We start from the raw sequence: 12,731 nt of genomic DNA on the forward strand, positions 1-12,731 counted from the left end.
CAATTAAGGTTGTTTGGGGAATTTTTCTCAGGAGAAGGAAGCATGAAATTTACCTTCATCATGGTAAAAAGAGTGAGAACATCACTTCAGCACCAGCCTTTCATTTGATTTAACAAATATGTGCCTCATGTGATTAAATGGGGATTTTAATCTGGGATTAAGAGCTTTCTAACAGTCTCTTCCCCTCCCCCGCCTTGGTGGAACTCTTTCCATATTGAAGTGTGCTATAGAGTAGGGATGTGCACAAATTTATTTTTTCCAATTCAATTTGTACCCAAATCGAATCACTTCCAATTTGTTTTGGGTCGGAATCTGCCCCTCTGAATCACCCCAGATTTGATTTGTACCTGAATTTTCCGAATCGATTCAGATTTTTTGTTAAAGGGTTCTGGGGCCAAAAGAGGGGTCGTGGTGGTAGTGTCCAATGGGTGGAAGCTAACACCCAACTCTCAAAGAAATTGGGCAAAGGGGTGATTTTTAACTATTTTGAAGTTGGCATGACTTTGGGGCAGAGGAATGGGTCGGGTGGTGGTGCCCCAATGGGTCCATGCTACCACCCAGATTTTTAAGAGGTGATTTTTAATTCCCCCTCCTGAAGCTTGCACATCTTTAAGCTTTCCCCCCATAGGGTATAATGGGGATTTCAGCAGCCCCATAACTCCACATAGGGGGCACCCCCTTTTCTGCCCCAAAGACATGCCAACTTCAAAAAATTGTTAAGAATCACCCCTTTGCCCAATCAGTCTGAAATTTTTTTGGTAGCTGCCACCCATTGGGGCACTACCACCCAACCAACTGGCACTCCTAGGAGGCACCCACAGGCAGAAAAGGGCACTGTCTGTCCTCATTGTCCTATAGGGTAGATGCAGCATACATCAGCAACCAGAGCTTTGCAGAGAACATGGTTTCCAGAGGTCACACACACCACATCCACTGTCACTCACCACATCCACTGTGTCCCACTATCCCCCCAATAGAAATGCAATTGATCTGCACAACAGTGTGAAACAACAATAAAATTCACTGCCCCATGCAACCCCCCCCCGCCCGCCATGCAGGATAACAGCAGCAGCCAGCGACTAGCAGGCAAGTGTGATATCGCAGATGCCAACTAGGGCCAGTAACAGCATCAAATGCCTTCCCTCCCCCAAGCATTTCATCAACAAGCAACTGAAACAGCTACATCTGCTGCACCTGGCCATAAGTGGGTTACGTAAGTTCAGAATGATGCAAAACAGGGCTGGCAGTGGAACAGCAAGGTTGGGGCCACCCTCTCACCTGCACAAGTAGAAGAGTTATGATAACGACACACATTTTTGACAAAAGATTTCTGCAATGGATAAGAGCCTGTGGCACCAGCGCAACCTATTGTAGATGCAAGCAAACTAGTTTGAATAAAATTGATGATGATGCTAGAAGTCACAATATGACCCAATCTTCATTGTAGAGAAGTCCACACACAGAGAGAAAGCCTGTATGCTGCTGAGAGTGACTATAACTCCCATTGTCCCTAGTCTCAGTGGTGGCCAGCCATTGCAACAGTGGGGAATGGGAGTTGTAGTCTCTTTCAGCAGCATCTGGGAACCCCTCCCTGATACAGGGAGCACTTACTTGTCCTAGCCCTGAGTGCCAGCACAGCAGCAATGCCCCATCTCACCATTCTCAGGCTGGCAGTGCATGTCTGGATGTGTCAGCAGCAGTAAGGGGCAGAGACTGTGACACATCTTGGTCAGGTTGAGCTGCTGTGGTGTGGGAGGCACTGCATGGGGGGGTGACGCGAGTCATTCATCCTCCACTGCCAGCTCGGGGTAGCCCAGCAGGGGGAGGTTGGCCTTCAAGGAGACCAGCTGCTCAAACAACTCGGCATCCAGCCATGAGCATAGGGTGGTCACCATGTCCCCTGCCATGGAGAACAACCTCTCACTTGAGACACTGGTTGGCGGGCATGAGAGGAACTGACCAGCAATGATTGCCAAATCCGGCCAGACATAGTGACGTGTTGCCCAAAACTGCCACGGCTCTGTCTCCTGGCCTTCCACCGGCTCCTGCAGATACAGCAGAACAGACTGCTCAGCATGCTGCAGGGAGCAGTGGGCTTCTCCTGTCCCCCTGGCAAGGCTCCAAGGAAGCCCTCTGTGAACCACTGGGTGGTGGAACGCAGAGGTGGCGCTGGCTGCTCCATTGGTGCCACTGCCAGAGAAATCGTGCTGCTGCCCTGGGAAGAAGTCCTCCTCCAGTGCAACCAGCACTAGTGGTGGCAGTGCTGCTAGGGTGGAATGCACACTGCTAGGCTGTGCACTAGTCCCCTCCTCCTGGTCATTGTCTGCACCTAGCCTCTTCTCTGCACGCCTAACATGCTTGACCAGGAGGTCCCTCCACCTGGGCAGCTGGTCAGCGGTGACAGCTCTGCCATTCATCCTTGGGTCGCAGATGCATGCCAGGACATGCCATGAAGGTGCATCTAAGGGTGTTGTGAGTCGTTCCACTACCCCAGTCCTCAGCCAACCTGCCAGGGCAATTGCGTCCCCAGTGGTCAGAGTGACCTGGAAATCACCCATGGTCGTCTTGAGGAGAAGACCGGTGGGCAAAGCCTGGCTGCCTCCGTACACGAGCTGTTCATGGCAGCATAGAATGCCTCGAGTACTAAGACCAGCTCGGAAATGAGCTTCCAGTCTGCAGTGGACAGGTCGCACAAATCCAAGCCACTACGCCTTGCTAGGCTGTGGATGACTCCCTCTTGCTCCCGCAGGTGCTGGAGCAAGAGAAAGGTGAAGTTCCAGGTAGGAACATCCTGAAAGATCGGGTTTTCAGGCAGGCCCAGTTCAATCTGCCTCGCCTTGAGCAGGCACCTCGCCTTTTCGCTCCGGTGGAAGTGGCCAGCAATCGTGTGGCACTGGTCCACAAGAGCAGCCACGGAAGCAGCAGGATCTGGGGCGGGAGCTAAAGCTAACCTCTGCTGGCACTTGGACTTTGTCTCCTTAAGTCCAAGTGCATCCTGCGCAACCATGTTCAAAGTGTATGCAACGCAAGCGATGTGCACAAATCGAACCTGCCTGACTGCCTTACGAATGTTGTCGGTGACCATAAAGCATCGGCAGATGGTTGGCTCCTCCGCTAGCCAAGTCCCCACATGTCAGTCCATGACTGACAACTCATCCAACCTGTGGTATGTGTCCATCACCTCCACATGCAACACTGCCCAGGAAGGCTTGCCTGCATGGGAGAAGATGGATACATCACCAGTGGAGAGCCGGATGTCCCCTCACCCTCATACCTCCCCCACCAATGGGCTGTAAGGGACATGAAGGCAGTGTGCCGCCCACTGTGGCTCATCCAGAGATCCGCAATGAAGTGCACACTGGTGCTGGGCCTGGCTGCATGCAGCTGGGCACCACCCTTCTACTGAAGGTGGTATGTGAGGGGCTTTTGTACTCTCAAGCAAGCAGCTGAAGCAGATGGCAGAAGCCGGCATTCTCCACCATCTGAAATGGCTGATCATCCAATGCCATCATTTCCCCAATTGTCCGGCTTATGAGGGATGGTTATTGGGGGATTGGAGCGCTTTCCCAGAGGCTGCACCCACAGCTCAGTCACCTTTTTCTGCCTAGGAGCAGGAGTCACTGACTGTGCTGCTAGAGGCACTTGGCCTAGTGCTGCTGCCAGCAGAGGCAGCAGTGTGCAACTGCAGGTGCAACAGCCGACCCGACGTGCTGAAGTGCTTAGCTTCCTTGCCCCTGCTAACAAGTGCCTTGCAGTGGGTGCAGGCAGCATGGCTGGGATCGAGGGGCAAAGTTCAGAATGATCCCACACCACACTGCCCAGACTCAGAGCCTGTAGGCTGGTGGGCAGAAAACATTATAGGCTGGTGGTGGTGGATTTGGAGTGGGTCTAAGGTGTCTTTGTTTAAAGGGTTGAGTGGGGGTGGGTGGGTGAGACATGGGTACAGAGGGCTGGAGAGGCTTCGGTTTTAAAAAACTGGAAAAAATAATAATTTTGGGAATTGGAAAAAAGACATAAATATTTTTTTAAAACCATTAGGCTAGGCTACGCTTCCTAACCACCTAGTACCTAGCTGATAAGGGGATCCTTCCCACAGACAGAGCCCCTGTTCAAACTTCCTTTAAACTAAACACACAACTTTTAAAAATGCAATTGCAAACCCAAAACAAGTCAAACTTCCCTCCAACCCTATCCACCCCCAGCACAGAACCTCCAGTGACTGTTGCTGGTGTCTATCTTATGTTTCTTTTTAGATTGTGAGCCCTTTGGGGACAGGGAGCCATCTTATTTATTTATTAGTTCTCTGTGTAAACCGCCCTGAGCCATTTTTGGAAGAGTGGTATAGAAATCGAATGAATGAATAAATAATAAACCAGAAAAAAATCCAGCTAAAAAGTACACAATTCAAGACGTGTGTGTGTGTGAGAGAGAGAGAGAAAGGGTACTCACTCAGTCTAGGACTTCACCCACGTTGTGTCCAGTTGTCTACTTTTGTTGTCTGGTCTCTGCTGAGTCTTTTCTTCTTCTTCAGTCTTTGGATGGGTGGGGGGCAGAGGCAAAAGCCTGGGGGGGAAATAATTGGGGTGGGTGTCCAGTGGCCACAAGGGTCCTAGGGCTGGTTGGCACAGACAGCAGGTGCAGGCAGGCAGTGATTCAGCAGTAGGAAGGAGTTGGAAAAAAAATCTATTTTCTGTTCCTCAATCAGCAGGAGCAAAACAAAACGAGAGACTCCAGTCCAGGCTGGCATGCAGCAGGGATGGGCAGGCTGGCAAGGCAATAGGCAAAGCAAAGTTCCTCTGTTGCACTCTCTCTCTTCTCACAAGAGGCAGAATGGTGGCTGCTGCCTCCTTAAGTACATTTGAAAATTCCTCCTTTAACTCCCCCCCTTGTCCCTTCTTTGACCCTTCCCTTGGCCAATGCGGGGTCAGTCAGCAGTGGCAAGTACAAGCTTTGACTGAAAGGAACCAATCTGGAACAGGGTTGAATGGCCAGCAAATCAATATGTACTGTCATTCACCAATCTGAAGCTTGGGAGGGTGGGAAATTCAAAACAATGTCACTGCACAAAACGGAGACAGCATTGAGATGGTCACAAAATAGAGGTCTGAATCTACAAAACTTTCGGCTCCAAAAATCAGGTGACTTGTTTTGGACCTGAATTTAGCCAGGTAGCAAAGGCCCAAATTGTTTTGTATACAAATCACCCGAAATCAATTCACATATCCCTACTATAGAGTTCATGCCCATTACAAAGGGCTGTGGGGCAGTGTTCCCTCTAACAGGGATTCCTAATGGGAGTTGTAGTCAACAACATCTGGGAATCCCTGTTAGAGGGAACACTGCTCTGGGGTATATTCTAGGATGCACATCCAGGGCACTGGTTGCCTCTTGAGCCTCACTGTTAAGTATTGTTGACTTAAACTATACCCATTGCTGTACTACAGGGGAAAATCATTAGTGGGTAGGCAAGCTGTCTTTCAGACAATCACTTCCTCTGTTAAGATATTTCTCACTGAAGTATCCTTGATTAGCTTTTCAGAGAACTCTTGGGTTTTCTAGAACGTTTTAAAAAACCACTTGTTATAGTTAACCTTCTAGCTAATTTCTTCTCCCAAAAACCATTGGTATCTGAAGGTTAATGCCACCAGAACCTTCTATGCTAACTAAATTACAAATAACCTAGTCTTGTTGTATCTGCTTAGAAGTTGGACGCATCCAGGTAAAGAACAGCTTTGGCGAGTGACACTGCTCTGATAAGACACAATTCCAAAGCTCACCTTCTGTGTCCACAGTGGCTCAGTCAATACAAGACATCATCTTTCCTGCTCTGTCATTACAGATCACTTCAAAAACAATATCAACACTTGCAGGGCCAGGGCTATGGGTTCTGCAACCTATAAATCGGCACCCCGCTCCCTCCTCAGTATTAATGGCAGACTAGACCACTCCCATTTCCCCAAACTCCTTTACGAACTGTTTGTTCACAAGATGCTACTTGTCATTTATAATGTTCAAGTCTTCTGTGTTCCTACAATGTTCTTTTAAAACATCTCATTATTTAAAGCAAACACATTGTTATGGGACCTGCAAGACTTTATTTTTCCCACAAGAATTTTTTAATCTGGTATTGAGAAACATGCTGCTTCCCTGTAGCTGAATATTCCATAAACTCCAGTTCAGCATTTTACTAGCAATAAGCCTTCCCATGATGACCACCCCTGGGCTCAGGGAACTGAGTGCCTCTTCCTGCTTCGGTGCTTAATTTGAGCCAGGGCTCAGCTCTGCAACATGAGAAGCATACCTGAACATGTGCAGAGTGTCAAATCACCTATGTAACCAGCTGGAGTCAGGGCAAAGGCTTCAAAGCTAGAAGGTCAGACTGACATGAGCTTCAGCCAAGATTTGATCTTGGTTGCTGGGCCGGCACCATTCTTAGAAATGAGCCACTGCAGATGATAAATACAATTAAAGACAGACAGTTGTCTGATGGAGCAAACCCTCCTCCCCGTGTAGATCTCTGTGCTGCAGCAGTTTCCATCCTCTGCTCCACATTTTCATTCCTAAAAGGAGAATCATGCTGCCGCTCATGCCTGCCTAAGAAAACACATGCTACCCCAACCTCGTTCCAGATATGCTGCTGCTGCTTGTGTTGGCGCTCTGCATATGCTCAAACACTTTCTTCACCTAGCCCCCAAGTCCCCATCCTGACCCCACCAACAGCTCAAATAAAAACTCTCACTCTGCTCAGGAAGCTGCCCTGCCCTCCCAGGGAGGTGCTATGGAGCCGGCCGCTTCTGCAACGCGAGCCTCCCTCTGCCACCTCCTGCAAACTTTCACCCCAGCGCCTGCTGCATTCCCAGGAGTGCCAAGCCAAGGCCAGCCCCTTTCCCTTCCCACTGGATTTCCCTGGCGGGCAAGCTGTGTTGCCTGCCCACCTACCTCCTGTGCGATGCTATGGCACGGAGAGAAAAGGAATTGGAGCAGCAGGGCAGGCGTGTACATGTGAGCTGAAGCAGCTGCCAATAAGTGAGGCAGGCTGCTTGATGGGAGCAGCATGCACCATGCTCCCAACGTCGGTGCACCCCTGCCATGTGGTCCTTGGTTAACACGTCATGCTGGCCCTGAACACTTGAGAAATGTAGCTTCTAGAGCTTTTCAGTATTAGAAGACCAGATCAGCATATTGACACCAATATGTCAGCTCCCTCCTTGTGTCATCCACGTTCATGGCTGTATATCTCGATGCGGGAGGAGTAAAAATCTTTGGAGTACTATATTTTGGCACATTGCTGTGTTTGCAACATAGCCAAAGTCTCAATTCCTTGCCTTCTGCACATTGATGGCAAGATTATACCCTGGCCTGAACGTTGTTCTGACACTGTCTTCAGCATCCCAGAGATGGAAGCTTCAGGAGGCATACTCATTTGATAGATAGATAAATACAAGACTGAAGATCCATTCTTCTAAAAGTCTGCATTCAAAATGAGATTATCTAAGTATTTCTACATTTAGATTAAGTGGCTGTCTTTGTTAGACTGCTTCTCCAGAATGCAAAATGATGCTCTTACAACAGTTGCTGACAAACTTAGACTTCTGTAAAATGCCTGAAGCAGTCCAACCACTCAGCCTTTGATACAGCTTACCACTCTCACTACCTTGACTCCTTTCATGCACTAGATTGCCATAATTCAATCATCAGCTGGTTCTTTCCCTACCTGTCTGATTACTCTCAGTATTTCCACAGGAGAAGCCTTCTGTTGGGGGTCCCTTGGGGATTTGTGTTTTCTCTGAACAGTGTAACTTAATCAAATTTCATGGCTTTCAGTACCACCAATATGCTTATGGTGTCCAGCTATACCTTTCCACCTTGGGCTTCTTCCTCTGTCCTGCATAGCTTCCTATCTGTCGAAATGCACACACGTCTCATTGCGGTGTCAAACTCAACATGATCCAGACTTCTTTGCTTTCCAAGCCTTGCTTTCAGTATTTGCCGCTGCCGCCACCACCACTACCACTCTGTTGCCTAGAAATGCAGCTTTGGCTTTCTTGGATTGTGGAGATGGTTTGAATTTGTTTTCAAGTCATATTTATCCCTGTGTAACATGACTAAAATCTGCCCCTTCCCTAAGCAAAAGCTTGGGTTGGGCTCTGGTTTTGGCAACTATAACCTGCTCTTATTCTTAGCTGTAACACTTTGTGTTTAAGCTGCAATTGTGTGTCATGTAAACTGAAATTTGATCATGCCTGCCTGCAAAGGATTCAAATCAAGTCTCTTGCTTTTCTTGGAGGGTAGTCTCCATGTGTCATAAAGGACATTTGGCCAAAGCAGTATGTACTGTGTACTAAAATAAATTAGTTATGCACTTGGAGGATGAGGGGCCTGCTTCTAGCAAACCATACTTTTTGCTGGCAAGTAAAATTAATATGCTATATGTTGCACTGTAATCGGTTAAAAATTAACCTGTTAAAGGTAGACTTCTGCCTGGAAAAGCTCATGTCACAAATTGTTGATCTTTAGGGGCTAGAAGACTCCTTGTTCGTCTGCTGTGATAAACAGGAGTGTTTGCATTTTTGGTAAGGTCGGGGAAAATGGTGCCTCAATAACTATTGAAGAGCAGCTTCTTAAACAGATGTGCCAGTATCAGCATCCCTTGGAAATAATATTATAAGGAAGAATAACCACAGAGTATTATTATTATTATTTTATTTTATTTTATTTTATTTTTACATTTATATCCCGCTCTTCCTCCAAGGAGCCCAGAGCGGTGTACTACATACTTGAGTTTCTCTTTCACAACAACCCTGTGAAGTAGGTTAGGCTGAGAGAGAAGTGACTCGCCCAGAGTCACCCAGCTAGTTTCATGGCTGAATGGGGATTTGAACTCGGGTCTCCCCAGTCCTAGTCCAGCACTCTAACCACTACACCACGCTGGCTCTCAGTTGCTAATATATGTACTGAGACTTGGCCATATTGGCAACATAGACACTACCTGTGGGGCAGTGGGTGTCTATCATCTAAAAACAAAATTTGCATATGCCTTTTGAATGGAGGTGGAATTTTGTCTACAAAACCTACAGCATTATTGACCTAAGTGAAAAATTGGCATGATGACCCTCCATCCTTGGTGACTAAAGCAAGAACGCTTTGCACCTCTGGTGAGAGAGGCAGCCCAACCAACTTATCTCTGTAACATATGCTTCCCCAACTACTTTGGCAGTAAGAGAGAAGTGGGCAGCTACAGGAGCCCTGCTGTAACTTGACCTCTACACATGAAGAATGAATGTGATGGAGAAACCTGGCCAAACAGAGGCCAAAGAGAATCATCTTACTTGATCAAAACCGCACCAGGATTTTAGTACCTGATGCTGTTTTCTCTGCATATCTGGATTTTTTGTTATAAAGGACCATAAGAAGCTGCCTTATACCCAGTTAGACCATTGGTGCATCTAGCTCAGTATTGTATACAGACTGGCAGTGACTTCTCCAAGATTACAGGCAAGAGTCACTCTCAGTCCTATCTTGGAGGTACGAGGGAGGGAACTTGGAACCTTCTGCATGCAGATGCTCTTCCCAGAGCAGCCCCATCCCCTGATGGGGATAGCTTACAGTGCTCACATGTCTCCCATTCAAATGCAAATCAGGGTGGACCCGGCTTAGCAAAGGGGGCAATTCATGCTTGCTACCACAAGACCAGCTCTCCTCTCTTGGGGGGAAAAACCCACAATTTAGAAAGTTTGAAAGCTGTCTTATACAGAGTCAGACTATTGGTCTTTTGAGCTCAGTATTGTCTACACTGACTGGCAGTGGCTGTGTAAAGTTTCAAGCAGTAAGTTTTCCCAGCCCTACCTGGAGATACCAGGAAGTGAACCTGCGGTCATCTGCATGCAAGACAAATGCTTTAACACTGAGCTATGGCCCCATCCCTGCCTTAATACAACTGAAAACAATGCAGCTCAGAAGATAAAATTCCTTTCTTCCCCCTCCCCCTCCATATGACAGAAGGATATGCTCTTCCTAGTGCTGATAGAAGATGGAAGAGGTACCCTGAAAACCTCTCTCAAATCTGGGAGGACTATTTGGAGGCCTGTAGCAGCATCTCCCTGGAAGACTTAAGCTTTCCTTGGATTCTATGCTGTGCAGGTCTCCGAGACACTTGCACACTTCCATCTTAAAATATTCTTCTTTTGTGTATGTTGAAAGTGACCATTTGATGCCAACCAATGGATTTCTGAATCTGTGTGGGTGAATGCACATCAGCAGCAAATGTTTGGAAACAGTGCAGTCTAAAAAAAAAAAAAAAAGCTCTGCAGGTCATGGACTGCAGTAGAGAAAATCCATATTTGGATAATATAGCCTTTTGGAAGGGTGGTATAAAAGTTTTCATAATAAATAATGGATCCATTTAGCAAAAAAGAAATTATGGTAGTAATGGTCTAAGGATCCGTTAATTCTCAGTTTATGAATGATTAACACTGTTTTCATTTCCACAGATGATGTGATGCAGACCACTTACTGTGAAATAGACTTGGATAAACCAACACGAGATGCATTTGTTTATGCTATCAAAAATCACTATTGGTACCAGATGTACATAGATGACTTGCCGATATGGGGTAAGAAATGTTTGTTTACACTGTGATAGTGCAAAACTAAAACCCATCCTAAATGGTGTATTCTAGGATGCACTGCCTTCTGCTTTTCCCTCATTCCTCCTGCTTTTATTTATATTATCTTTAAATTTTTATACCACCTTTCATTAAAACAATCTCAAGGTGGTTTACAAAACATTTAAAACAATATAAGACTATAAAACAGTTATACAATAAAAATACAAACCTAACGAAGTTTAAAAAAACATATACAATAGGACCATAAAATGCAGAGCAGCAGCAAAAAATCCTCTTCTATAAAAGCCTGAATAAGAAGCTAAGATTTTACTTGCTTTCTAAAAACTGGTGGAGACTGAAGATCAGCTGCCCACTGGGAGAGCATTCCAAAGTTCGGGGGCAATAACTGAGAAGGCCCTGTCCCACCTGCACGGCAGCCAAGTCTCCCTCACTGTCAGCATGCAGAACAGAGCCCCCTCCAATGACCTCATCAAGCGGACAGAAACGCCGGTAGTCCCTCAGGTATCCATGGCCCAAACCCTTAAGGGCATTAAAAGTCAAAATCAGCACTTTGAATTGGACCCGGAAACAAATGGGCAGCCAGTGTTGCTCTTTCAAATGGGTATAATATGATCCCAGTGGGCAGCTCCAGATACAGTAACATCCTAGCTGCAGTTTCTGAATATTCTTCAAGGGCAGCCCCATGTAGAGCATGTTACAATAATCCAGCCATGACATGACTAAGGCATGGGTAATTGGCCAGATCTGCCTTCTTGAGAAAGGGACGAAGCTGGCGCACTAGCTAAAGCTGTACAAAGGCACCCCTCACCATTGCCTTCACCTGAGCGTCCAGAAGCAGAGCTGGGTCCAGCAGGACTCCAAGCTGCACACCTCCTCTTTCAAAGGTAGTGCAACCCCATCCAGAACTGGTCAAATCCCCTCATCCCGATTGGCTCTCCTACTGACCAACAGCACCTCCATCTTGCCCAGATTCAATCTCAGTTTATTAGTCCACATCCAATCCATCACTGCCTCCAGTCCCTGATTTGGAACATCCACTACCTCCCTAGCATCAGGTGATGATGAAAGATAGAGCTGCATATTGCTGACAACTCAGTCCAAGTACCTGGATGATCTCTCCCAGCAGTTTCATGTAGATGTTGAACAGCATGGTGGACCCCACAGGCCAAGGAGCCAAGCAGTAGGTCTCTCCCCTGCCCACACCAAGTACCACCTTCTGGACTCTCCCCCTTGAAGGGTCCAAAGCAGTCCCTCCAAACCCTGTACTTGAGAAGCAGTCCAGAAGGATACCATGGCCGATGGCATTGAATGCTTCTGAGAGGTCCAGCAGAACCAATGGGGATGCACTCCCCCTGTTAAGCTCCCAGCATTGGTCATCCACTAGAGCAATAACAAGTTTTGACATACTGCTCAAGCTTTTACTCCCACAGAATCCCTGGCAACTCCATTGTCGTCCACTGATCATGACAATCAGCACACAGTCATAGCAGGAATGCTGCAGTGATGTCGCAGAGTGGAATACTTGGTGGTGGTTCCTGTTGCCTTCACCTTATAGAGGATGAAAATGTACTTGCATTTGGGGGTTGGCTTGGTAGTAGAGTCTACTTTCTGCACACTCCCTGCTTATTTAATGTCTCCTGTGAGAATGAGATGCTCCTACTGCCTGTTGAATAAGGGAAGAGTCCATTCCTATTTGACTGTTTGTTCAAACTATTTCTGTTTGCGTAGAGTGCCCTTCTAGGAGCCACGATTCTGCTTTCCACTCTTGTGGTGAGGACCTCTGCAAGGTAGCCCACCTGCAAGGGATCCTCCCCCCTCTCACCAAAGCAAGCAAGGAATCTTATACAGCACTGCCATGCGAGGTTGGCAACTAAGGCTGCAGTCCTCTGTATGCTTAACTGAATACAGTGGGATGGCTTCTGAGCAGACATGCATAAGACTGTGATGGAGGTCAGGAAGGGTATTGGTGGCTGCAAATTTCTTGTGGAGCCTTTTATCTTTTTACTAAAGTACTGCTATAGATGGGGAGCCAAGGTAATTTAGCCCTGGACCACGGGTCTTGAAATGTGAACTATGTTATATATGTTCTTCTGGTCATGTGCA

At 47.1% G+C, this 12,731-nt stretch overlaps 1 protein-coding gene across 2 annotated transcripts in view; it reads left to right on the forward strand.

Annotated features, from left to right (window-relative positions):
- Positions 1-12,731, forward strand: part of TM9SF3 (transmembrane 9 superfamily member 3) — a 65,241-nt gene that overhangs the window by 16,846 nt on the left and 35,664 nt on the right. For both annotated transcript variants that reach the window (XM_053309401.1, XM_053309400.1), the window contains exon 3: positions 10,491-10,613. In XM_053309401.1, the coding sequence (XP_053165376.1) occupies positions 10,491-10,613 (123 nt within the window). The remainder of the gene's footprint in view (positions 1-10,490; positions 10,614-12,731) is intronic.

Source organism: Hemicordylus capensis, chromosome 3, assembly GCF_027244095.1.
Source record: "Hemicordylus capensis ecotype Gifberg chromosome 3, rHemCap1.1.pri, whole genome shotgun sequence".
NCBI lineage: Eukaryota > Metazoa > Chordata > Lepidosauria > Squamata > Cordylidae > Hemicordylus > Hemicordylus capensis.